This window comes from Glandiceps talaboti, chromosome 2, assembly GCF_964340395.1.
Source record: "Glandiceps talaboti chromosome 2, keGlaTala1.1, whole genome shotgun sequence".
Taxonomy (NCBI): domain Eukaryota; kingdom Metazoa; phylum Hemichordata; class Enteropneusta; family Spengelidae; genus Glandiceps; species Glandiceps talaboti.
This window is the reverse complement of record NC_135550.1, coordinates 33,157,615-33,185,564: the sequence shown is the minus strand read 5'-3', so window position 1 is coordinate 33,185,564 and position 27,950 is coordinate 33,157,615. Positions and strand designations below refer to the sequence as shown.

Below are 27,950 nucleotides of genomic sequence, written 5' to 3'. Positions count from 1 at the left end.
TTTTATATTGATTTTGTTATTTACTTAAGGACACAACAACGATTTAGATGGTAACAAAGACGTGTTCAGCAGTACTAGACCAACCAATCCACTAGTAAATAGTAACAGATCACCTTCACCACCACCAAGTCTAGTTATCAAAGCAACATCACCTCCTGGGGCCGGGAACACACAGAATGCCATCCAACGTAAAGTCAACCAAGTAAGTTCATTATGAGTTAGTTAGGACACTATATATTTGTTTAAAAGGAAGTTGTCCAATCAAATGTCATAAAATGAGACACTGATATTATAAACTTGTAACTTTATCATCCCTTTCAGGGGGTATTGTAGGATTGGTACATTATCCTGTATTGTGATAAAGTTGTAACTTTGTCATCCCTTTAGGGGGGGGGGGGGTATCGTAGGATTGGTAGATTATCCTGTATTGTGATAAAGTTGTAACTTTGTCATCCCTTTCAGGGGGGTATCGTAGGATTGATAGATTATCCTGTATTGTGATAAAGTTGTAACTTTGTCATCCCTTTCAGGGGGGTATCGTAGGATTGATAGATTATCCTGTATTGTGATAAAGTTGTAACTTTGTCATCCCTTTCAGGGGGGTATCGTAGGATTGATAGATTATCCTGTATTATGATAAAGTTGTAACTTTGTCATCCCTTTCAGGGGGGGGGGGGGTATCGTAGGATTGATAGATTATCCTGTATTGTGATAAAGTTGTAACTTTGTCATCCCTTTCAGGGGGGTATCGTAGGATTGATAGATTATCCTGTATTGTGATAAAGTTGTAACTTTGTCATCCCTTTCAGGGGGGTATCGTAGGATTGATAGATTATCCTGTATTGTGATAAAGTTGTAACTTTGTCATCCCTTTCAGGGGGGGGGGGGTATCGTAGGATTGATAGATTATCCTGTATTGTGATAAAGTTGTAACTTTGTCATCCCTTTCAGGGGGGGGGGGGGTATCGTAGGATTGATAGATTATCCTGTATTGTGATAAAGTTGTAACTTTGTCATCCCTTTCAGGGGGGTATCGTAGGATTGATAGATTATCCTGTATTGTGATAAAGTTGTAACTTTGTCATCCCTTTCAGGGGGGTATCGTAGGATTGGTAGATTATCCTGATGAGGATTCTGAATCTGATGACGATGAGGATGATGATCCACCAGCCACTAAACGGCCACGTTTCATCTGATGACAACCAAACCAGTCTGTCCATCATCATGAGCTTCTAGTGATTGAAGGTAGTCAAGGCATTCCAACCTAATTCACCAACAACACCTAAACTCTGTATTTCCCAGTGTAATGGCAAACAGAGACACATTGCGTCATGTATACGTCCCAATGCCTTGTTTACCAGCCAAGCCTTATCACAAAGCATCACTTCAAGACTGGACTTCCGTCTTCACTGTTGTCTGAAACACCTAAAAATGAAATAGATACTATTTTTATGAGCTATGGAACTGTTTTTGTGTTTTCTGCAGTATTATGACAACAACAAGAAGAACAACTTGTCACCTGTGGTGGTGTCCTTTTAACTCTTCTTTGCATAGTCTGTGCAAACCATACCACAGATGAGAGACAGACACAAGTCAGCATGCAAACAACTGATGTACTGCCAACTGTGTAAATACAGCAATACTCCAAAAAAGAAATGTTAGTATTCTCCTAATGTGGTTGGTCTGCCATAATGAAATTAATAATCACAAGATCTAGTAGAAAATTATCAATGTGAGTGAGAGCAGACTTATGATCAAAGGAAAACTCAAAAACACAAAAAATTCAGGGAATTTTCTTGAAGGATTTTGTAAAAAACTGATATTATGTAATATGATGTGGTCTGTCATTTTGTGAGTATGATTTAGTCATTCTAAGACAAGGAGATTTTACACAGCTTTCAACCAACAAAACAAAAAAAAATGTTAAAAACTTGGACATTGTTCCTCTGAATGTATGAAATATGTACAAGGCTGAGACTTGACGATGAACACTGTTTCAAATTTTGGACAAATGTTGTTGAATATGGTCTTAATTTGTGTGTTGATGTAAATTCAACATGATGAACTATGTAGAAATAGCTAAGCTAATAGTAAAAAATAATTATGATTTCTTAAGTGTCATTGTCATCTATTTTTAACAAGATATTTCAAACTTTCTACTCTTCTTCCTTTTGCCTCATACAAAACTATAGTTTTTTTCTGCCAGTGTTTTATTTTGTCCCTCTACTAAGCAATGGCAGGATTGGGTTAGAATGACTCTAGCCTTGGGAATCATAGTTTAAACATTTGTGAAAATTGACAATGAATTGAATAATGAAATGGGTACTTGTGTAATTTTATTGAATGCTGATTTTCTTTTTTTGTTTTGTACTTTTTGCCTTTATTCTTTTTTAAATAGAATATTGTGTATGTAGTCCAATGCCAAGTAAATAGCTTTCCTATGTAATTTATTTTGAGTCCCATGTGTTACATAATAGAATGACCCTTAGAATTCAACCATTGTAATTATGAATCACTGTCCGTATGCCAATCAAATTTGTATTGTATATTTTACATTTTGTATCTGAAACTGATGTATGTAGCACTCCATATTCAGTGGAATATTCTCTGTCATTTGAGAGGAGTTTGTTTCATATAGAGCCATGCTGGACCAAATAGTTTATGTACAGAGATCTGTTTTATGATTTCATTCCTTGCGATGTCAACGTTCATGTGAGTATTTGAATTCATTTATGAAGGTCACAGGTCATTGATTGATGTATTCCTGTATGTGCAGACTTCACTTCCTGAACACTTTGACGAGTTCATTATTGGTTCATACTGACAAGAAAATGTTGCCACAAGATATAGTTCCAAGTCTCCAAGACCTTGGTCACTTATTTGACAGGTCTAGTGACTTGTGCTCTCTATCAGTTCACTTTAGAGAGATGTAAATATGAGAAAGTGTCCACCCTATGGCGTGAAGTCTGGAAGTTACCATCCTATAGCTTGAAGTAATGAAGTGATGAATGGTGAAGTTGGTTATGAGATTTCTAATGACTAGTCTTCCATCCTGGTATATCAATGAAACTGAACATCACATGTTGACCCTCTACACCACAACTCACTCACTCCATTGCCATACTTCTCCACTGGAATACTTGGATACAGATCTCAGCACCTGTCCTAATGTTCACCTTGACAGCTATCCCAAGCCCAAATTGTTGTGTAAACCAGGCCATTAGAAAAAAACAAAATAAACAAATGTTATCTCCCCTATCAGTGTGCATCCAATATTTAAGAAAGTCTAAAGATACATAGTTCTGAGTATTTGTAGAGCCACTGAGGAAGATTGGAAAATGTCAATGCAGTGTTGAGCATCCACCCCATCAAGCACTGATCCAATTTTAAAAAACCCACAAAAAACAAACAAACACTACCAATGTAGATAAGTGCAATGTACAGAACAGAACTGTTGCCTATAATTCTATCATAGAGTTTATCAAATATTTTTGTATGTTTTCAAATTCTCAAATATACATTGCAGACTCCATGTGGCGGGTGTATACATTGCAGACTCCATGTGGCTGTCAACCATACAGACTCCATGTGGATTGCTGGTGTATACATTGCAGACGCCACATGGCTTGTTATCAGATAAAATGGGGGCTTAAATAGAGAGCACTAAAAGATATGGGTATATGTCATATACAGTCAATTGTGGTCTATTATATAGTTTGTACACATTGATGGGGTGTTTGCTGAACACTGCAGTTTTTTCTAGTCCAACATATTATGTCAAATGTGTTGCTACCCCTTTCATTTTATGGTTACTGTGTTGTAGCCCAGAACCAGGGGTTTTTAAATGATGAATCATAACCAAGTTAATCTCTATAAATAAAGATTCTTTGAGATAAGCCAACATATAACTGCTGAGTCAACTACTTTGTGTGTGTGTGTGTGTGTGTGTGTACACATGTGCATTTACCCCGGTAAGCATGTTGGTAGCCCAAATGATAGTTTATATTTGGAGTCTGGGTCCAAATTTGTTCACATTCCAAGAATGATGTGGTAAAGAAAGCCTTTGTGAAGAATATACAAAATAAACAAATTATATTAAATTTATATATATATATATATATATATATATATAAAACACGAATGTAACATAGATGTGCGGAATCAAATACAACTCTGCAGTGTTATAATACCAATTGTGCATTATTTTCAATGTTTTTATAAAAGGCTTCCGTTAATACATAATGCTTCTACAATTTCATTTAGAACAAGCTTTTATCTTGAGAATTCCTAATACACAACTAGCCATTATATTTTATCTTGAGAATGCCTAATACACAACTAGCCATTATATTTTATCTTGAGAATTCCTAATACACAACTAGCCATTATATTTTATCTTGAGAATGCCTAATACACAACTAGCCATTATATTTTATCTTGAGAATTCCTAATACACAACTAGCCATTATATTTTATCTTGAGAATGCCTAATACACAACTAGCCATTATATTTTATCTTGAGAATGCCTAATACACAACTAGCCATTATATTTTATCTTGAGAATGCCTACACAACTAGCCATTATATTTTATCTTGAGAATTCCTAATACACAACTAGCCATTATATTTTATCTTGAGAATGCCTAATACACAACTAGCCATTATATTTTATCTTGAGAATTCCTAATACACAACTAGCCATTATATTTTATCTTGAGAATTCCTAATACACAACTAGCCATTATATTTTATCTTGAGAATTCCTAATACACAACTAGCCATTATATTTTATCTTGAGAATGCCTAATACACAACTAGTCATTATATTTTATCTTGAGAATTCCTAATACACAACTAGCCATTATATTTTATCTTGAGAATTCCTAATACACAACTAGCCATTATATTTTATCTTGAGAATGCCTAATACACAACTAGTCATTATATTTTATCTTGAGAATTCCTAATACACAACTAGTCATTATAGTTTATCTTGAGAATTCCTAATACACAACTAGCCATTATATTTTATCTTGAGAATGCCTAATACACAACTAGCCATTATATTTCATCTTGAGAATGCCTAATACACAACTAGCCATTCTTAAATGCTATCTACAAAAATGTTTGAATTAAATTCTTATTTGAGAAATGGTACACATGGCACATGCAGATGTTGAAAATATGAGCGGGGAGTTCGAGGGTATGGGGTATCCCCTCTCGTAATTTCTTATTTGAGAAATACACAAATAGTGCACATGGCACATGTATATGTGAAAAATACGGAGAGGGGAGCAAGGGTATGGGAGGGGATATTCTCCTCCCGGTGCAGTAGAATATTTTGACGAATTACAGTATCTCAGTTACCTATCTATCTGTTTTTTGTATCAAATACATTATTTATATATATATCCAGGAAAAAATTTGAGATTAAATCGCAGATAAAACGGTGATGTTTAGGGGTTAGCTTTAGGTAAATAGCATTTTCTAGGAAACCGTAAAGACTCTCCTTTTTCGTAAAAATACAAAATGTGGTACTTCCATTGAAGAGCTTAAAGACCATGAACACCACCCTCAGGTGGGGAATAAATCATGATATTGCCCCTACTATCATGACGTGTTATTATTTAAATATACTAGGATGGATGCTGGTGTTCTCAAGACAAGTATAAAGTTAGTGTCAGATTCAGAATCAGATTCAAACTAGAGGACAATATGAAGCCAGTCTCATATTGAGCCTTGTCAACCTAATAGGTTGTCTCATTCGAAAAATCACGATAACACCTGAAAAAAAAAAACGGTCAAAAAAGAAATCATAATATCCAGGTTACAGGAAATGTCCCCCTTCACACTCACTTGATGGGACTGGGGACTCAGCTTGAATAGGAAAAATATTGCCTGAAAATCAGAGATAAAAGCTTGTTGACAAAATATTTGTGAGGTCAAAGTTCAGGTGATGTGTTTGTTGGTAGACGCACTATTCCAATGATGTATCTGCATTGCAGCTGTTTAAAAAGATTTTAGTCTCATCTAAAAGTCTGTAGAAGTAATATTTTACGATGGGTGAGAAGTGGGACATTTCCTGTAGCCCCTATGGTATAACAGTACTTCTTGCAAAGGTGGAATGTACATGTTTGTGTGCAGGGAGGGGGACTCTCCAGACTCCAGTGTTATGTGATGATTGACTGGGTGAGGAGAGTGTTCTTCCCATGTATTTGAGAAAATTGATTGTGTGAGGGCATTCACCAGGGTTGGTTTTGCAAAGGTAGGGTGCTATCCAATGTTGGTTTTGTAAGGTTGAATGTGTGTGTGTGTGTGTGTGCGAGGGGGGCATTATGGAATGTATGTAATATTTACTCCAATCTGATTAAAATCTGATGTAGATGTTGGCTAATCGTTCATTGTCATTTTTACCTTCGTTATTTTGCCTGAATTGACCTTCGTGGTACATGTTTACGTTTTTATCCTGATCGCCTCCTCGAAGGTAAAATAGCAATGAACAATTAGCCGACATCTACATAGAATTTTAATCAGATTGCATTTACTCCATCTCAGTTTGTTTGGATGGATGGATACACAATAACCATTACTGCCAGTGTATATAGTGAGAAAAAGAAGGGGGAGCACTGAACTTCAAGTCCAGTAGTAACTCCTCTGTATGGATCTTACACATAACATTTTCACATGCATTCATCAGCTCACCATATTTACAATGTAAATTAACAGTCATTTATGTCATAGGCCATGACCCCTTTCTTAGCCAATCAGCAGACTGCTATCAATGGCTATGTCACCAGGATTCACTATAAATGCATATTTACATACAGAGGAGTTTGTACCAGACAACGATCTATTTTGTATTTTCAAAGTTAAGAGCACTATTTATGACCATTGGTAGCTGGGATTTATTTATCTAACTTTTAGGCTTATCTGAATAGTTTTGATTGAAGGTAAATAGTCAATAAAAGTTCATATTTTACAGGACATTTCACTCTAAGTCCCCTTTCTTTTTCCTTACATCAAGCGAGCATAGTATATGGAGAATATACTTATTTGAACCAATGTTATTCAACAGTTTGTATGCATTACTGATATAAATACTTTCAGGCAACATTACATTTCCCTGGCCCTGGCCCTGTGTGTGTGTGTGTGTGTGTGTGTGTGTGTGTGTGTGTGTGTGTGTGTGTGTGTGTGTGTGTGTGTGTGTGTGTGGTGAGAGCATTGATGGTTGTGCCCAAGTGGAATGTGTGAGGGCGCTGTATGATTTGACAAGAATAAAATCTGTGTTTGTGTTCACATTCTACTGTGCTCATCTCATGACAGCAAGAAAACTGGTCATCGTAAGTAAACACACAATTATAAGTTTTTCCAAAAGATGTACATGACCATTTTACTTCAATATTGTTGACTAAACTGCATATTCAAATACAATAGCATATCACATCAATGTATGAAGCTATAAAGTAAGTTTGGTAGAAGAAGGATTACCTAGGACGGCAAGTAGTAGATATGTTAAGTATACTATTTACATCACAACTGAAACTATATTATTCTGTAGACATCACATCAGTGTTAAGTTTGTGAAATAAATGTGTCAAATATAGTATATTGTGCCACAAATCTATTGCAATTCATAGAAATTCAAAAACAGAGAGTAATAACTGATTTTTGGACATGGTGAAAAATCAATTCAAAGTAAAACATCATTTTAATGTCATTAGTTCTCTCATTCTGTGAAGTCTATGGGTATCTTAACAAAAAAACTGTTATCACATTTTTTAAAAATAGAAATATCAATGGCAAAATTTATATTTGAAATCCAAAACATTTCTCATTTCAAGAGCAATAGATAAGGTGTATGTAAGGTTACATTTCTGTGTTTTGCCTTATTTACTACTCTTCAAGCTACATACATAGGTACATCTGAATACATCCATGCCTAAACTACATACATAGGTATTTCTGAATATCTCCATGTCTAGATAACATACATAGGTATTTCTGAAGATCACCATATCTAGACTACATACATACTTTTTGGGTAAATCTGAGGGTATGATACATACATAGGTACATCTGAATACATCCATGTCTACACTACATACATAGGTACTTCTGAATATCACCATGTCTAGATAACATACACAGGTACATCTGAATATCACCATGTCCAGACTACATACATAGGTACATCTGAATACATCCATGTCTAGATAACATACATAGGTACATCTGAATATCACCATGTCTAGATAACATACATAGGTACATCTGAAGGTCACCATGTCTAGATAACATACACAGGTACATCTGAATATCACCATGTCCAGACTACATACATAGGTACATCTGAATACATCCATGTCCAGACTACATACATAGGTACATCTGAATACATCCATGTCCAGACTACATACATAGGTACATCTGAATACATCCATGTCTAGATAACATACACAGGTACTTCTGAATATCACCATGTCTAGATAACATACACAGGTACTTCTGAATATCACCATGTCCAGACTACATACATACTTTTTGGGTAAATCTGAGGGTATGATACATACATAGGTACATCTGAATACATCCATGTCTACACTACATACATAGGTACTTCTGAATATCACCATGTCTAGATAACATACACAGGTACATCTGAATATCACCATGTCCAGACTACATACATACTAGGTACATCTGAATACATCCATGTCTAGATAACATACACAGGTACATCTGAATATCACCATGTCCAGACTACATACATAGGTACATCTGAATATCACCATGTCCAGACTACATACATAGGTACATCTGAATACATCCATGTCTAGATAACATACACAGGTACTTCTGAATATCACCATGTCTAGATAACATACACAGGTACTTCTGAATATCACCATGTCTAGATAACATACACAGGTACTTCTGAATATCACCATGTCTAGATAACATACACAGGTACTTCTGAATATCACCATGTCTAGATAACATACACAGGTACATCTGAATACATCCATGTCTAGATAACATACACAGGTACTTCTGAATATCACCATGTCTAGATAACATACACAGGTACTTCTGAATATCACCATGTCCAGACTACATACATAGGTACATCTGAATACATCCATGTCTAGATAACATACACAGGTACATCTGAATATCACCATGCCTAGATAACATACACAGGTACTTCTGAATATCACCATGTCCAGACTACATACATAGGTACATCTGAATACATCCATGTCTAGATAACATACACAGGTACTTCTGAATATCACCATGTCCACACTACATACATAGGTACATCTGAATATCACCATGTCCAGACTACATACATAGGTACATCTGAATACATCCATGTCTAGATAACATACACAGGTACTTCTGAATATCACCATGTCCAGACTACATACATACTAGGTACATCTGAATACATCCATGTCTAGATAACATACATAGGTACTTCTGAATATCACCATGTCCAGACTACATACACAGGTACATCTGAATATCACCATGCCTAGATAACATACACAGGTACTTCTGAATATCACCATGTCCAGACTACATACATAGGTACATCTGAATACATCCATGTCTAGATAACATACACAGGTACTTCTGAATATCACCATGTCCAGACTACATACATAGGTACATCTGAATATCGCCATGTCTAGATAACATACATACATAGGTACTTCTGAATATCACCATGTCCAGACTACATACATACTAGGTACATCTGAATACATCCATGTCTAGATAACATACATAGGTACTTCTGAATATCACCATGTCCAGACTACATACATAGGTACATCTGAATATCGCCATGTCTAGATAACATACATACATAGGTACTTCTGAATATCACCATGTCCAGACTACATACATACTAGGTACATCTGAATACATCCATGTCTAGATAACATACATAGGTACATCTGAAAACATCCATGTCTAGATAACATACACAGGTACTTCTGAATATCACCATGTCTAGATAACATACATAGGTACATCTGAATATCACCATGTCTAGATAACATACACAGGTACTTCTGAATATCACCATGTCCAGACTACATACATACTAGGTACATCTGAATACATCCATGTCTAGATAACATACATAGGTACATCTGAAAACATCCATGTCTAGATAACATACACAGGTACTTCTGAATATCACCATGTCCAGACTACATACATAGGTACATCTGAATATCACCATGTCTAGATAACATACACAGGTACTTCTGAATATCACCATGTCCAGACTACATACATACTAGGTACATCTGAATATCACCATGTCTAGATAACATACACAGGTACATCTGAATATCACCATGTCCAGACTACATACATAGGTACATCTGAATACATCCATGTCTAGATAACATACATAGGTACATCTGAATATCACCATGTCCAGACTACATACATAGGTACTTCTGAATATCACCATGCCTAGATAACATACACAGGTACTTCTGAATATCACCATGTCCAGACTACATACATAGGTACATCTGAAAACATCCATGTCTAGATAACATACATAGGTACATCTGAAGGTCACCATGCCTAGATAACATACACAGGTACTTCTGAATATCACCATGTCCAGACTACATACACAGGTACATCTGAATATCACCATGTCCAGACTACATACATAGGTACTTCTGAATATCACCATGTCCAGACTACATACATAGGTACATCTGAATATCACCATGTCCAGACTACATACATAGGTACATCTGAAAACATCCATGTCCAGATAACATACACAGGTACATCTGAAGGTCACCATGCCTAGACTACCAAATACAGGTAATAACAAGTCTGCATTGGACGAAGCTTGTACATGTAACAACCATTACATCAAAATAGCTGTATACTATAAAATATGCAACCTGAATTTAAAAATACAATCATTTGCTTTTGTTCCAAATTGGGTACAATATAAGAACCTGTAACATTTCTTTATAACTTCTATGTATGTTTTACCATACTGAGAGTTAGTGGATCTTTTACAGGTTGAAAAAATTGTCTGAGGTAAACATCCAATATACTAAGTCAACTATTTTCCAAGCAGTGTGCCTACAAATGCCATACTTAACAATAGTTTGAATTCATTTAATTATTGTTGCACATCAATAGTTTAAGAAGTTTACATTAAATAGAGACCTCAATATACAGCATAATTTTTATCTATCTACACACCAAAGTTATTTAGAATTGAAAAGAATTGTAATATTGAAATAAGAATAATTACAAAGTTCTTGGCAGAATATAACTGCCTCTTTTTTGGTTAGTAGATTTTGCCATCATCAAAGGAAGAGAATTGTTTGTGTAATATTTAAATACATAGGAATATAATGAGCCATTTTGCCAAAGGCACTATGTTTTCTTTCCAGGAAGGTTATATAATGCTTTATGTACTGCTGATCCTCTTTGGAGAGATCTTTTCAACAGTCTAAGTTTATAGTAAGTGGTTCAATGGTCTAAGTATAAGGTAAGTGGTCAATGTTCTAAATATACAGTAAGTGGCTGCAATGGTCTAAGTATATAGTAAGTGGCTGCAATGGTCTAAGTATACAGTAAATGGCTCAATGGTCTAAGTATATAGTAAGTGGCTGCAATGGTCTAAGTTTATAGTAAGTGGCTGCAATGGTCTAAGTATATAGTAAGTGGCTGCAATGGTCTAAGTATATAGTAAGTGGCTGCAATGGTCTAAGTATATAGTAAGTGGCTGCAATGGTCTAAGTATATAGTAAGTGGCTGCAATGGTCTAAGTTTACAGTAAATGTCTGCAATGGTCTAAGTATACAGTAAATGTCTGCAATGGTCTAAGTATACAGTAAATGGCTGCAATGGTCTAAGTATATAGTAAGTGGCTGCAATAGTCTAAGTTTACAGTAAGCGGCTCAATGGTCTAAGTATACAGTAAGTGGCTGCAATGGTCTAAGTATACAGTAAGTGGCTGCAATGGTCTAAGTAAGCAGTAAGTGGCTGCAATGGTCTAAGTATATAGTAAGTGGCTGCAATGGTCTAAATATACAGTAAATGGCTCAATGGTCTAAGTATACAGTAAGTGGCTAAGTTTACGGTAAATGTTTCAAAGGTCTAATCCAGGTATCTGAACACTGCCTGCTAATCTTAGCTTACATCAAGGTTTAAATGACCCAGTATAAGATCAGCAATGAACAGTAAAAACTATTAGCCTTTTCATATTTCTGGAGAAAATTATTAAGTTTCCTTTCATTTACTTGGAATAAACATGGTACTTGGTATACCAATCCATTCATATCATACTCACTCAGCTCTAAACTGAAAAGATTCTAGAAGCTATGAACACAATTGTCATTTTTGTACATTTGCATGAGTCAATGTTGTACAGAATTTGCATGAAAGTGTCATTTTTGTTCAAGATGTGAGGGAAAGTGTCATCTTTATACAAATTTCAAACTGTCATGTTGTACAAGATTTGAATGAACCAGTCACCATTCAACTTGTACAAGATTGAATGAAACTGTCATCTTTGTACAAGGTTTGAATGAAAATGTCATCTTTGTACAAGACTTGAATGAAACTGTCATCTTTGTACAAGGTTTGAATGAAAGTGTCACCTTTGTACAAGATTAGCATGAAATGTTAAGTTTGTACAAGATTTGAAAGACCATGGATTAAGCATGGAAGAGAAATGGCAACATACAGATGTTTATACAGATAGTCAACAAATATGCTGCTTGTGTGTGGTATCTTATATACATGAAGGCAAACTGTAATCTATTTTATTCTCTAGGCCAACTTACAGGCTCACCAAATTATCACAATTTTCAGGGGTAAATACTTCAGTTAATATCTCACACAGAAATTTCACATAAAATAAAATTGATTGAAGGCAAAAACAAATATACCGTATAATACATGCACTTTTGTATTTTAACTGAGACAATAAAGCAAAACCTTTGAAGTAAGATGTAGAATGGTGATCAGCTGATAAGTAAGATGGGGAATGGGATCAGCTGAGAAGTAAGATGTAGAATGGTGAACAGCTGAGAAGTAAGATGTAGAATGGGATCAGCTGATAAGTAAGATGTAGAATGGTGAACAGCTGAGAAGTAAGATGGGGAATGGGATCAGCTGATAAGTAAGATGTAGAATGGTGAACAGCTGAGAAGTAAGATGTAGAATGGGATCAGCTGATAAGTAAGATGTAGAATGGTGAACAGCTGAGAAGTAAGATGTAGAATGGGATCAGCTGAGAAGTAAGATGTAGAATGGTGAACAGCTGAGATGTAAGATGTAGAATGGTGATCAGCTGAGAAGTAAGATGTAGAATGGTGATCAGCTGAGAAGTAAGATGTAGAATGGTGATCAGCTGAGAAGTAAGATGTAGAATGGTGAACAGCTGAGAAGTAAGATGTAGAATGGTGAACAGCTGAGAAGTAAGATGTAGAATGGTGAACAGCTGAGAAGTAAGATGTAGAATGGTGAACAGCTGAGAAGTAAGATGTAGAATGGTGAACAGCTGAGAAGTAAGATGTAGAATGGTGAACAGCTGAGAAGTAAGATGTAGAATGGTGATCAGCTGAGAAGTAAGATGTAGAATGGTGAACAGCTGAGAAGTAAGATGTAGAATGGTGATCAGCTGAGAAGTAAGATGTAGAATGGTGATCAGCTGAGAAGTAAGATGTAGAATGGTGAAGAGCTGAGAAGTAAGATGGGGAATGGTGAACAGCTGATAAGTAAGATGGGGAATGGGATCAGCTGATAAGTAAGATGTAGAATGGTGAACAGCTGAGAAGTAAGATGTAGAATGGTGAACAGCTGAGATGTAAGATGTAGAATGGTGAACAGCTGAGAAGTAAGATGTAGAATGGTGAACAGCTGAGAAGTAAGATGTAGAATGGTGAACAGCTGAGAAGTAAGATGTAGAATGGTGAACAGCTGAGATGTAAGATGTAGAATGGTGAACAGCTGAGAAGCAAGATGTAGAATGGTGAACAGCTGAGACATAAGATGTAGAATGGTGATCAGCTGAGAAGTAAGATGTAGAATGGTGATCCACTGAGAAGTAAGATGTAGAATGGTGAACAGCTGAGAAGTAAGATGTAGAATGGTGAACAGCTGAGACATAAGATGTAGAATGGTGATCAGCTGAGAAGTAAGATGTAGAATGGTGAACAGCTGAGAAGTAAGATGTAGAATGGTGAACAGCTGAGAAGTAAGATGTAGAATGGTGAACAGCTGAGAAGTAAGATGTAGAATGGTGATCAGCTGAGGACATAAGTATAGCAAGACATCATTTCTATAAAACAATACATGCTTAATTTACACATACTCTTCAATTTGTCAATTTACACAGCAAATACTACCAACTTTGCATTCATGTACTATCTAATTGATACATTGGGTAATTGCAAATTGTCACAATATGCATACAGTCTATAGTTCATTGAAGACAAGTATGGCTGGCTTAGAAAGGGATTTGAAAGAATAAACTTTGCTGTACCTGGAACCATGGAAACACTAGTAGCAATGAATCACAAATTGTTGGGTTTTGTAGTGGCTTATATGATTTTATCTGACTTTGTATCTATGTCTGTACTGACTAAAAGTGAATTGATGATTTTGTACTGACTTGTAGATATGATTCTGTACAAACACTGGCAATGATGACTTTATAACTTGCTTTAATACAAATTTATGACTTTGCTGATATACATGTAGATAACCTTTGAACTTTGCTGAAATTTGCATCATTGCCCAGTAAAGGCATTAAGTTTAGTCCTGTCAACATTGACATCATCTTATTATTATTTCTTGTTTATGACTTCTTGTTTCAATCTGGTTGCCAAAGCTTGCCTCATGGCTAGTTTCTTCTGTTCTTCTGCTGACACTGCTGGCTGTGGGGCACCTTCCGCTGTGTACATGGATTTATAATAACATAAGTTAGAATATAAAAACATGACCAAGTACAAAAGGTGTATTGGGTGACATATTTGATAATTTATAGGTCAGCTGTATCTACGGAATTTGTCATTCTAATAAGGAAACATTGACCAGGACAGATCACAATCAGTGTATAATAGATATATGTATTAAAGTTGAACTGCTTGGGACAGGTATATGATGGACATACATGTATTAAAGTTGAACTGCTTGGGACAGGTATATGATAGACATACATGTAGTAAAGTTGAACTGCTTGGGACAGGTATATGATGGACATACATGTATTAAAGTTGAACTGCTTGGGACAGGTATATGATAGACATACATGTATTAAAGTTGAACTGCTTGGGACAGGTATATGATAGACATACATGTATTAAAGTTGAACTGCTTGGGACAGGTATATGATGGACATACATGTAGTAAAGTTGAACTGCTTGGGACAGGTATATGATAGACATACATGTATTAAAGTTGAACTGCTTGGGACAGGTATATGATGGACATACATGTATTAAAGTTGAACTGCTTGGGACAGGTATATGATGGACATACATGTATTAAAGTTGAACTGCTTGGGACAGGTATATGATGGACATACATGTATTAAAGTTGAACTGCTTGGGACAGGTATATGATGGACATACATGTATTAAAGTTGAACTGCTTGGGACAGGTATATGATGGACATACATGTATTAAAGTTGAACTGCTTGGGACAGGTATATGATGGACATACATGTATTAAAGTTGAACTGCTTGGGACAGGTATATGATGGACATACATGTATTAAAGTTGAACTGCTTGGGACAGGTATATGATGGACATACATGTAGTAAAGTTGAACTGCTTGGGACAGGTATATGATGGACATACATGTATTAAAGTTGAACTGCTTGGGACAGGTATATGATGGACATACATGTATTAAAGTTGAACTGCTTGGGACAGGTATATGATGGACATACATGTATTAAAGTTGAACTGCTTGGGACAGGTATATGATGGACATACATGTATTAAAGTTGAACTGCTTGGGACAGGTATATGATGGACATACATGTATTAAAGTTGAACTGCTTGGGACAGGTATATGATGGACATACATGTATTAAAGTTGAACTGCTTGGGACAGGTATATGATAGACATACATGTATTAAAGTTGAACTGCTTGGGACAGGTATATGATGGACATACATGTATTAAAGTTGAACTGCTTGGGACAGGTATATGATGGACATACATGTATTAAAGTTGAACTGCTTGGGACAGGTATATGATGGACATACATGTATTAAAGTTGAACTGCTTGGGACAGGTATATGATGGACATACATGTATTAAAGTTGAACTGCTTGGGACAGGTATATGATAGACATACATGTATTAAAGTTGAACTGCTTGGGACAGGTATATGATGGACATACATGTATTAAAGTTGAACTGCTTGGGACAGGTATATGATGGACATACATGTAGTAAAGTTGAACTGCTTGGGACAGGTATATGATGGACATACATGTATTAAAGTTGAACTGCTTGGGACAGGTATATGATGGACATACATGTATTAAAGTTGAACTGCTTGGGACAGGTATATGATAGACATACATGTATTAAAGTTGAACTGCTTGGGACAGGTATATGATGGACATACATGTATTAAAGTTGAACTGCTTGGGACAGGTATATGAGGAATGTGAGGTGTAACCTTGTAATACAGTATGTTATTTATTATTTTCTGTTCATACAATGTGGTATAAAATAATATACAATACGATAAAATAATATATGATTATTTATCCTTGTTGTGTTTATCATATATACAACAGCTGTAACCATGGTGATGACAATCTACATCAACATCATGCTAGGGAAGCAGTACACATCTGCCATGAAGACATTCCATTAAGGATCTTTTATTTATTAGGTATATTATTGTGTTTTATACAACATGACTATAGTTAATATTAACTTTGAAAGTTTGACTTCATTTAGTATCATACACATACACTTACTTACAGAATCACTGGAATTTGAGATTTTGTTTTAAAGAGCCAAATAAAGACAGAACTCCATTGCATTGAAATTTTAGATCATTGGTATTTACCTTTTGTTGCTTGTTTAGCAGCTCTTGCTGACCTAGGCCGATCTCTTCCTTGGGCTGATGATGTAAAAGTATCTAGTGTCTTCTCCCTTTCTTTCTTCTTCATAGCAAGCAATCTGTCACGTTGCTGTTTTAAGTAGTCTTCTCTACGCTTTATTTCTGCTGGATCACTTGAAGATAACTGTAATATACATGAAATTCAAACTTAGTTCTATATTTTATCATGATGTGATCTATGAGTAGATTGGTTCATTTATAACACTGATATGTGCCAAGGGTTATCATAGAGTTAAATGATGTAATCTGTGGGTGGATTGGTTCATTTATACCACTGGTATGTGCCAAGGTAGATTGGTTCACTTAAGAATAGCAATTATTAAATATGTACCAGAGATTACTTGCACCAGTGTGCACCCATACTTGTGGTATTTCCATGGCAGTGCAATACCGAAAACATTATTGCATACTTGCATGCAAATAATATACAAATCAGAGCCTGATTGTTCAGTCATTTGTTGTTTTAGATTAACATGTCATATGAATACTGGTAACAGAACCGCATACCACGTGAGTTCCAGTGTGGGTACTCAGGGTGTATTTGTACTTGTGCTTGCAGTGTTTTCTACTTCATTTTCACTCACTCACTATGCTTATGAAAGTACGGGAAAGTATGACCACAGACAATACTGCAAGCACTTGTGTAAATATCCTGTATACAGTACACCACACTGGTACTCAAGTATACTCATGAGGTTCTGTCATAGTAATACCTCCTATAGCTGTTATACAAAATCACGCTAGGAATAAGAAATAGAGAATAGCAATGAATATGAACCTACACAACTGCTTGTGAAAATGGAATACAACTCTCATTAGCAATAATGGCATATAGAAAGTGAGAATAGAGTGACAAGATCATTTCTTTTACTTATGTATGCTGTTTTTCAACCACTAATGTTTTCAATTATACATAACAGATACTGTAATTGACACTGTAAGTAAAATGAAATTGCAAATCTTTATTTATATCAATTTCTAAATAATACTTGTTAACAAACACATAGGTGTTAGTGGCATTCCAGTTGAAAGAGCCACTATTTAATAATATTTTTGGATTGACAAAAGGAAAGGAACCTAGTCAAGTATATTACATGTGTTGGATACTTGTATCAATGATCACAAATAGGACAGGAATGACGTAATAACAATGTCAGATTTATTTTCTGAGGTACTGTGTTCAATGGCTAGGTTACAGACCTGGAAACTGGGCAAATGGGATGATTTCAATAGAACTTACATGTACACATCAAATCTGAACAAGCCAATCAATGACCTTATGACCTTATGAGCATGTATTGGATTAGCAGTTCAATGCATTTATGATTTAATGGCTGTTTTCGATAGATAAGCTTCTGTATTAGTTGATTAAATGACATGCTTATCATGATGTAATACATGTAGAACCATACCTGGTCTGGCTACAAATTTATCAATACATAGGTACATCAAGAATTCACCAAATCAAGAAGAAAGTACACAGTATTCAAAGAAAAAAAGAGAAAGAAAAAGAGAAATTATGAAATTCACACGAGATAAAAAAACTTAAAAAACAAAAAACTAAATCACAGTTACACAAGATATAACAGAGTTAATAAAAAAAATAGCAGAAAAAACAGGGTATAAACTAGGATTTACTTTACATTTGTTTGAAAAAAATACTAAGAATGACTTTAATATACAAAGAGAAAACACACATCTTTCCGTACACAAACAAACAAATATGGACAGAATTACTATACTTCTATCTGATTGATTGTTTTACGGACGGACGGACTGACTGACTGACTGACTGACTGGCTTGTCAACTTAATGACTGACTAACTGGCTGATTCACTGACTGACTGCCTGACTTGTTGTCTAACAGACTTGGTGACTGGCTAAGTGGTTGGCTTGTTGACTTAATGACTGACTCAGTACAGTGACTGACTGACTGAATGAATGAATGAATGGCTTTCAAGTTTCTTGCTGAACTGAATAGGACCTATCCTGCTGGCTGGGGAAAATATATATACATAGCACCTACATATACATAGCACCTACTCTACTAGCTATACACATAACCACATAAAACATACCCTGCTAGCTATACACATTGCCACACAGGACCTACCCTGCTAGCTATACACATCGCCACATAAGACCTACCCTGCTAGCTATACACATCGCCACATAAGACCTACCCTGCTAGCTATACACATCGCCACATAAGACCTACCCTGCTAGCTATACACATTGCCACATAAGACCTACCCTCCTAGCTATACACATGACCACATAAGACCTACCCTGCTAGCTATACACATCGCCACATAAGACCTACCCTGCTAGCCATACACATCGCCACATAACACCTACCCTGCTAGCTATACACATCACCACATAAGACCTACCCTGCTAGCTACACACATCGCCACATAAGACCTACACTGCTAGCTATACACATCGCCACATAAGACCTACCCTGCTAGCTATACACATCGCCATATAAGACCTACCCTGCTAGCTATACACATCGCCATATAAGACCTACCCTGCTAGCTGAAGAGCTGGGTCTTGATGTCTCTGCTTCTGCTTTAGCACTACTGATCCAGCTGGCAGCAGCTTCAGCACTACTGATATCTTTCTTCTTGCTAGCAGCAGCCGGAGGTGGGGCTGGCTTGGGTTCTTCTATTTTTGGCACAGGCACAGGTTCTTTTGTTTTACTTGGTTCTGGCCTAGCTGCAGATTTCTGTTAGGAAAGTACAAGAATGAGAAAAACTATGATTGAGAACAGAATGATTTTTAACTTGACTCTCTTCACATTATGAGATATCCTTCTGTACCAGAAAGGCATTTCATGAAAATTATTTCACAACTGATTCTGTTCTTTATTTTTCTCAATCTAAATTGCAAGGTCTAAATGAAGTACTATGATTGTATTGTGTTTACATTTGTATTTATCTTGAGATGAATCAACACTTAATACTTGTTTTTTTTGAAATAGAAACCAAACTGTCAACTATTCTATTTCATAGCCTTGTTTATATCTATGGTAGTCTACAACAGTCTCCCTGGCTACAAGTTCTACACTATGGCTACAAGTTCCACACTATGGCTACACGTTCAACAGTATGGCTACAAGCTCAACACTATTGTTGCAAGATGAACACTATGGCTACAAGGTGAACACTATGGCTACAAGTTCTACACTATGGCTACAAGTTGAACACTATGGCTACAAGTTCTACACTATGGTTACAAGTTGAACACTATATGGCTACAAGTTGAACACTTCAGCTACAAGTTCTACACTATGGCTACAAGTTCTACACTATGGTTACAAGTTATGCACTATGGCTACAAGTTCTACACTGTAGCTACATTTCCACAACAGAATTCAGCCTACCTTTGCTTCCTTACGTATTTGTGGTAAATCCTTCAATGATGCTTGTGACTTGGTTGCTTCTGAATCCAGAGAAAGCTTGAGAGCCTGAACATTGTAAATATAGACAATGAATATGTATCATTACAGTGCTGATAAAGATGGTCTTCAAAGTGATGAAATTCTTTGAGAAAAGGCTTATCTTTCATTTGACAACAATATCTTGTCCACACACAACATAAACGTTCTTAAAGAGTCTTTTACCTTTTTCTGATGGGTTCATTCATCTACAAGCATAAGTTTGTCTGATGGGTACACACAACTTTACTAGTCTGATGGGTACACACAACTTTACTAGTCTGATGGGTACACATAACTTTACTAGTCTGATGGGTACACACAACTTTCTGATTTAGGAGGATTTATATATAGTTTCAACTGTTGACTCGGTTTACCTTGTCCAGCATATCTTTCTCTCTTTCTTTATCAGCCTCAAGTCTAGCTGCATCTGACTCACTGCTAGCGATGGCTTTTTCCATTTCTTTATCATACCCTGAACCCTTTCCCATTTTCCTCTGTTGTTGTTCATATTCTTCTTTAGATTTCCTGTGGGTGAGGGGACAGAAATTGTTTAGATTTCCGAAGGGTAAGGGGGAGGGAGACCAGTTATATTCTATGTGTGAAGGAGAGTGCGCAGATGGCTATTAGATTTACTTTTTGTAAGTGTGTGTGTGTGTGTGTGTGTGTGTGTGTGTGTGTGTGTGTGTGTGTGTGTGTGTGTGTGTGTGTGTGTAGGTAACATCTACCAAAGTTCCCAATGCCTTTACATTCCCACTGAATTTGACTGATACTTGCTGCTCTAAAGCTAGCATGATATCAATGCCTCAGTAAAAACACTGCACACATAATAATAGTAAAATTGATGTCCAAAACAAGTCCTCATAGAACACATAGCGACCCCCCATAGAACACATATAACCCCCCAATGTGACTGAATGGAGACATGATTTAAAGAAATTGGTTGCAAATAAATACTACAAAGTGTCTTGTGATAATGAAGGGAATTGCTGAATTTCAGTAGCTGAACCTGAAGATCCAGGTCTAGGTCAAAGTTCAATGTCTAAAGAGAAAATTTAAATCTGGCAATATAGGGGTAGAGTAGACACTTTAACTTAGTCTCCATGTATTTAACACTTTTGAGTTAATTGGTGAATCATGATTGTTCACTACAAATATGGCTGCCATTGAGTAAAAAGTGTTATGAGCACCAAAAGTAATGTATGTATATGTTTACCTGAATCTGCATTATCTATAGACATGATCTAAAAGACATTAGCCACACATAATTGCTACAAAGTGTCTGCAATATGTAAGAAATAACTTAATTTTGATGGTCTATGAATAGAGTCTATGATTAAATGTTTTGATTTATGCAGTATTAAATATAGTGACTGTTTACTACAAATATGGCTGCCATTCAGTTAAAGTAATATGAGCACCAAAAAGAATGTTTGTGTATACTTCTTTTCTTCAATATTAGTTGTAAACATGGTTTAAAACAAATTGGCAATATGTAAACACTACAATGTGTCTGTCACCTTTGTGTCAGGTTTAAAAGTAATTGGATATTGCATGTCCAAGGAATGATGTATTATGGTCACACATACGGATGGACAGAGCCCAATGTAATAGCACCTGGGGGTGATGGTGGGGGGGGGGGCACTAAGAAGTATAGTACCTGAGAACTTCTTGTAATATTCTATCTTCTTCAGTTTCCATTTGTGCATGTGAATATTGCACTGAGCTCTTGTCCCCTGGTTGTAAAGATTCTGGTACCATTCCATTACGTTGCTGAATCAGTCTTAAGGCTTGAAGTTCAAGTTCAATATTCTTCTGGATCATCATTCTTTTAAAGACTTCATATTGTTGTGATGCTTCCACTTGTTCAAAGGCTACCTACAGAACAGTGTACAGAACAGTGTAAAGGACAGTGTACAAGACAGTGTACGGAATAGTGTACAGAACAGTATTTGCAGAACAGAATACAGAAGTGTACAGAACAGCGTACAAGACAGTGTACAGAATAGTGTACAGAACAGCATATAGAACAGTGTACAGACCAGTATTTGCAGAACACTATACAGAAGTGTACAGAAGTGTACAGGACAGTGTACAGAACAGTGTACAGATGAGTACTGGACAGTGTACAGAAGTGTACAGAAAAGTGTGCAGATGAGTGTACAGATGAGTGTACTGGTTAGTGTACAGAACAGTGTACAGAACAGTGTACAGAACAGTGTGCAGATGAGTGTACAGAACAGTGTACAAGACAGTGTACAGAAGTGTACAGAACAGGGTGCAGATGAGTGTACAGAACAGTACAGAACAGTGTACAGAACAGTGTACAGAACAGTGTGCAGATGAGTGTACAGAACAGTACAGAACAGTGTACAGATGAGTGTACAGAATAGTGTACAAGACAGTGTACAGAAGTGTACAGAACAGGGTGCAGATGAGTGTACAGAACAGTACAGAACAGTGTGCAGATGAGTGTACAGAACAGTGTACAAGACAGTGTACAGAAGTGTACAGAACAGGGTGCAGATGAGTGTACAGAACAGTACAGAACAGTGTACAGAACAGTGTACAGAACAGTGTGCAGATGAGTGTACAGAACAGTACAGAACAGTGTACAGATGAGTGTACAGAACAGTGTACAGATGAGTGTACAGAACAGTACAGAACAGTGTACAGAACAGTGTGCAGATGAGTGTACAGAACAGTACAGAACAGTGTACAGAACAGTGTACAGAACAGTGTACAAGACAGTGTGCAGATGAGTGTACAGAACAGTACAGAACAGTGTACAGAAGTGTACAGAACAGTGTACAGAACAGTGTGCAGATGAGTGTACAGGACATTGTACTGGTTAGTGTACAGAACAGTGTACAGAAGTGTACAGAACAGTGTGCAGATGAGTGTGCAGATGAGTGTACAGGACAGGGTACAGATGAGTGTACAGGACAGTGTACTGGTTAGTGTACAGAACAGTGTACAGAACAGGGTACTGGTTAGTGTACAAAACAGTGTACAGAACAGGGTATGCTGTTCTTGGATATATGATAAACTTGACGTCATATAAAAAACTAACAATCAACTATATTTGATCTGTTTTGGTTCAATGTACTGCACTTATACATTGTCTGTACCCAATGGTAACCTTGTGACTTCATTTTTAACTCTACTTCATTTATTAGCAATATCATTATATGAAATACCCCCTAATTACTGACAAGTGCTTATTCACCTAGAACTAGATTTCCCTTTCAGTAACTGGAGTTTCATATAATATTATCTAAATGCAAGTCAGTCTTCTTATTCAATTGCATGCTGTTGAATAAATTCACAATTATCATTAATGTATAGTTCATGTTGTAATATTACAACTATACTGGCTGTCAATATTCAACCATTTATTTAATTTTTCATTGCATTATAGTCACTATGACTGATATCACTATGACAACACAATAGACTTTAAAATTGACCAATTTTTTATAACAATGATATGAAAATGATATTTCTAGATGATTGAGGGATATAATTTAACTTGAAGTTGAAAGCATTATAATGCACTCTAAATCTTTCATCTTTTCAACTAATTTATTCTATGACACATTAGTAATGGGTAAATACTGACAATAGTGCTGAAACAGTTGTTAATTTTATTCCAATGATGGCGTTATGGTTCAACACATCTCTAATAGCAAGAAAATACCATTTATCAAGGTTTGTCACCATGACAACATGACACCATTAGATGTTAGTTCGTATATAAAGTGATAGCTATCTACTATTAAAGTGACTGCCCCTGTTCTTGCATCTCATCCATACTAGGTCAAAATGTGGGCCCTGGAGTTTAGGTCAAACTAAGGTCAAGCCAAAAAGATGCCCTAGAATCATTACATTAAAAGACACAAAGCAATAAACATAGTACATACATAGGTTTCCTCTGAATGTTTCCCACTCTTTTCCTTGCAGGCAGTAATAAATTCTTCTGTAGAAATTCCGACATCTTCCAAGAATTTTTCCAATAAAAATTCAACCTGTAAGAATTATACAAATTACTTTAGGATAATGTTTATTCAAGAAATTGTCATATTTCTATAGCACTACTGCACGTGACAGCCATGTGTATGGTTAATAAACAATACTGTTGTAGACTTATATATCTTGTACAGAATATATCTTGTCTACTATGTACATTACAATCAATCTGTTATTAATCTGGTGCTATCCTTCATACAAATGATTTGACACCACTTTGGCATCCAGATTAATCTCTCATAATCTGTAAACATATCTTTTTGTAGACATGGTTGCTTGATATGCTATGACATAAAATCATGTACCTCGACTAACATTGACAAAGTAAAGAGCCAATTTCTACAGTTCTACTGCCTGTTTGGCAAGTTCCAGAATTCATATACTCGTAGCTATTTTGTTATCAAAATCTGTAGATACACCAGACCCTAATAAATGGACTTTAGAAAAAATGTCATGAATCTGACCAAGATCATTTTGAGTATAATCCCTACTATTTACATAATCCAAAGGACTAAAATATCTGTTTTCAATTTTCCCCTATTTACTAGATAATATAACATCAATTCTATTTATTTTGTATATCATTAATTATATCAAGTCAATCTGTTGAGGTGAAATGTAATCAGTTCAGTGGGACCTTCAAATAGTTTTACTGTAGTTAAAATACAACTGAAAACATATGCACAGGAAAATGTCAAGATCACTGTGTTACTGTAAGAATATGTACATTGTAATACTAATACTAGTGTCACATAAGAAAACTGAGCTTGAAGTTGTGTATTTCCATTACATATTTTTTAAAAGAACTCTTGTGATTTTTATAGCTTTGTATATGTATAGAACTGAGATGAAAGTTACAATAGATTGATTATTTATTACACACATGATTTTCACATAGCAAGACATGAGAATTATAGAGGAAACCATTCTATTCAGCCCCAGTTTCTCATCATTTGGCATAACCTTATTTTGTTTTCAATAAGATTGGTTCAATGTATTTACATAATAGGGGTGTTTAAGATTACTAGGTTCTCATTATGTTTCATCAATCACCTCAGGTAAATGTCTACTCTCATAACAACAGGTCAAGGTCCTGCATTATACTAACAGAAGGTCCTATATTCAGCTGACAAGGTTTTTTTATTCAACTTGTCTACAAGGGAAATGGCGACTAATTGTCCTAACTGCCCTTTCACAAACACATGCCTTTTTTTTGTTCTTTTGTGTACAAACTTTCAAGTAGCATAAGAATGCTGGTTCAGACTTTCGTTTTCATGCAACCCTTGCTTTTAGCTAATTTCAACTGTAAGTATTTTCTCCACAAAACATGCCAGTCCAGATTTCAAGTTTTCAGTAAGACTCAATGCATGGAATATGTAATCTAGGAAAGAAGGACTTTAGGATCCTACCAAATCCATTACCAAGTCAAGATCTAAATTATTCAATTTTACTATATAAAGGATTTGAATAATTCAATTAGAGACTATCAAATTCTGTTTCAGATACATTTACATTTTGTATGCTTTAGTATAGTATCTAACTGTATATTTGTGAGCCATAAAATGTTTTGGGGAGTTGTTGAGGGAAAACAAATATTAGGATTGCAGCCAAGTTTCCTAGTGACTGGCTTAGGAAAATCATGGCAATGTAAATAAAAAACATGGCGATTTAAAATCAAAATTGTTTATTTATCAATTTAATTTAGTTTAATATAAACAAAATATTACATTTAACAGCACTTTACAGATCACTGTGATTACATAACAATTGTCACTGCAGTAGTTGCAAAGCACAGCTTGTCAACTAGATGGGATTCTAGTATTACAAAGTAGTTCTATTTCTAGAAACTGCTCATATAGAATTGAATAAATTTTAATGACCAATCCAAGTTGTTGAATGATCATTAACATCTTGGTGGACACCTCTACAACTGTCTGGGCAAACTCCACAAATGTGTACAGTTTTGTCCATTTTATATTCAATTTACTGATATCTTTAATACTGGCAATTTTTTACTTTAGACAGGATCCTGTTCAACTTTCTGACAGATAAACCCATGTCTCGTCTGTTGCCATGACAGCAGATGTCATGGAGAGGTTTAGAAGCATTAAACTATTGGTCTGTGTCTATACCATTAGTGATGCACTGATGTTTGATGATGTAGTGGTTTGAACAACAGAAATCAATACAACAGGGATCTTAGAACAGGATCTAAAACGGTTCAAAGTACTATTATAATGACACTGACTGATAACTAACTAACAGGTCAGGAATGAGTCACCTCATGCATACATGTCACATTGGTTCAGTGTGATTTTAAAACATGGGTGGAATAACAATTCAAGGGGTATGAAACTAGAACAATAAAAGGGTCTAAGTGAGAGCGATTGGTGAAACATCCACATACCAGTTCCTTGTATTCTCCGTGAATTTCTGTGTATACTTTGGTGTTGTCCTCTTCGGGGTCGAACACTGTGAAAACACAAGGTATCGTGCAGTTATTTTAATGGTATTTCTTGATTGGAAAAAAAATCTAGTACAGTTCCCATACAATGCTAACTATGCACTTACCCAAACACTTGTGTTCAATAAAATTGACGATGGGCACAGTCCATATGGGACTGTAGAGGAAGCCCACCACAGTGTCAAACACCCAGTCACAGTCAGCCATTTCTGAACCGCGGTTCAAGCAAGCAACTTGTTATAACTGGAGGAAAGATTCTGAGCAAACGATTTTCGATTTTTTCAAAGTTGGGTGATGTACGCCCTCATACGCTCGGGCGCAATCAAAATACGGATAAAAACGTGTACGTGTTCGCGAGTAAAATGTAATAGATGATGAAAATTCATGCGCTGACTTTATATCTACAGTAAAGATAATTTAGTTTAGGACAACATAGTACAGACTTCTAAACAATCAAGCTCAGTTCCTGTATGGAATGAATGAATGAATGAATGAATGAATGAATGAATGAATGAATGAATGAATGAATGAATGAATGAATGAATGAATGAATGAATGAATGAATGAAAAGGTACGGATTCTGGGTTATTTAACTCTGCGAACCCTTTCTTTCGAGGTATAAGAGAAACTTAAAACAAAGATACGTAACATTCAATTTGTAGAGTCTATACTAGTATACTTCAAAGATGCTTCACAGTCAATGTAGCAAAACAATCAAATAAATTAAATCATTTATTAATTGATTGATACACATAATTGACTAATGAATCATTTTATGAGCGAGATTAATTATTTTTTTCTTTTTAGATTTTGTCACCTTTTCACCGAATCCCTCTGTTACAAGAGCTACTTCC

General features: G+C 35.7%; 2 protein-coding genes across 7 annotated transcripts in view; one reads left to right on the top strand and one right to left on the bottom strand.

Annotated features, from left to right (window-relative positions):
• LOC144453790 (serine/threonine-protein phosphatase 4 regulatory subunit 3-like) overlaps positions 1–3,894 on the top strand; it is a 37,699-nt gene extending 33,805 nt beyond the window's left edge. For 5 of the 6 annotated variants that reach the window (XM_078145150.1, XM_078145146.1, XM_078145148.1 and 2 more), the window contains 2 exons: positions 30–202; positions 1,095–3,894. In XM_078145150.1, coding sequence (XP_078001276.1) covers positions 30–202; positions 1,095–1,196 — 275 coding nt within the window. In that variant the 3' untranslated portion in view covers positions 1,197–3,894. The remainder of the gene's footprint in view (positions 1–29; positions 203–1,094) is intronic. The other variant, XM_078145149.1, reaches the window with a different exon arrangement.
• Positions 3,895–14,409: 10,515 nt separating this feature from the next.
• Positions 14,410–27,318, bottom strand: LOC144453553 (cilia- and flagella-associated protein 36-like). Its single transcript, XM_078144870.1, has 10 exons — positions 27,204–27,318; positions 27,040–27,104; positions 24,527–24,631; positions 22,264–22,481; positions 20,981–21,131; positions 20,550–20,633; positions 19,695–19,892; positions 19,015–19,041; positions 17,108–17,285; positions 14,410–14,963 (listed from the first exon to the last, which is right to left on the bottom strand). Exons 1-10 carry the CDS (start codon positions 27,301–27,303, stop codon positions 14,857–14,859), a joined length of 1,233 nt encoding a protein of 410 aa, XP_078000996.1. The 5' UTR covers positions 27,304–27,318; the 3' UTR covers positions 14,410–14,856.
• Positions 27,319–27,950: the final 632 nt, after the last annotated feature.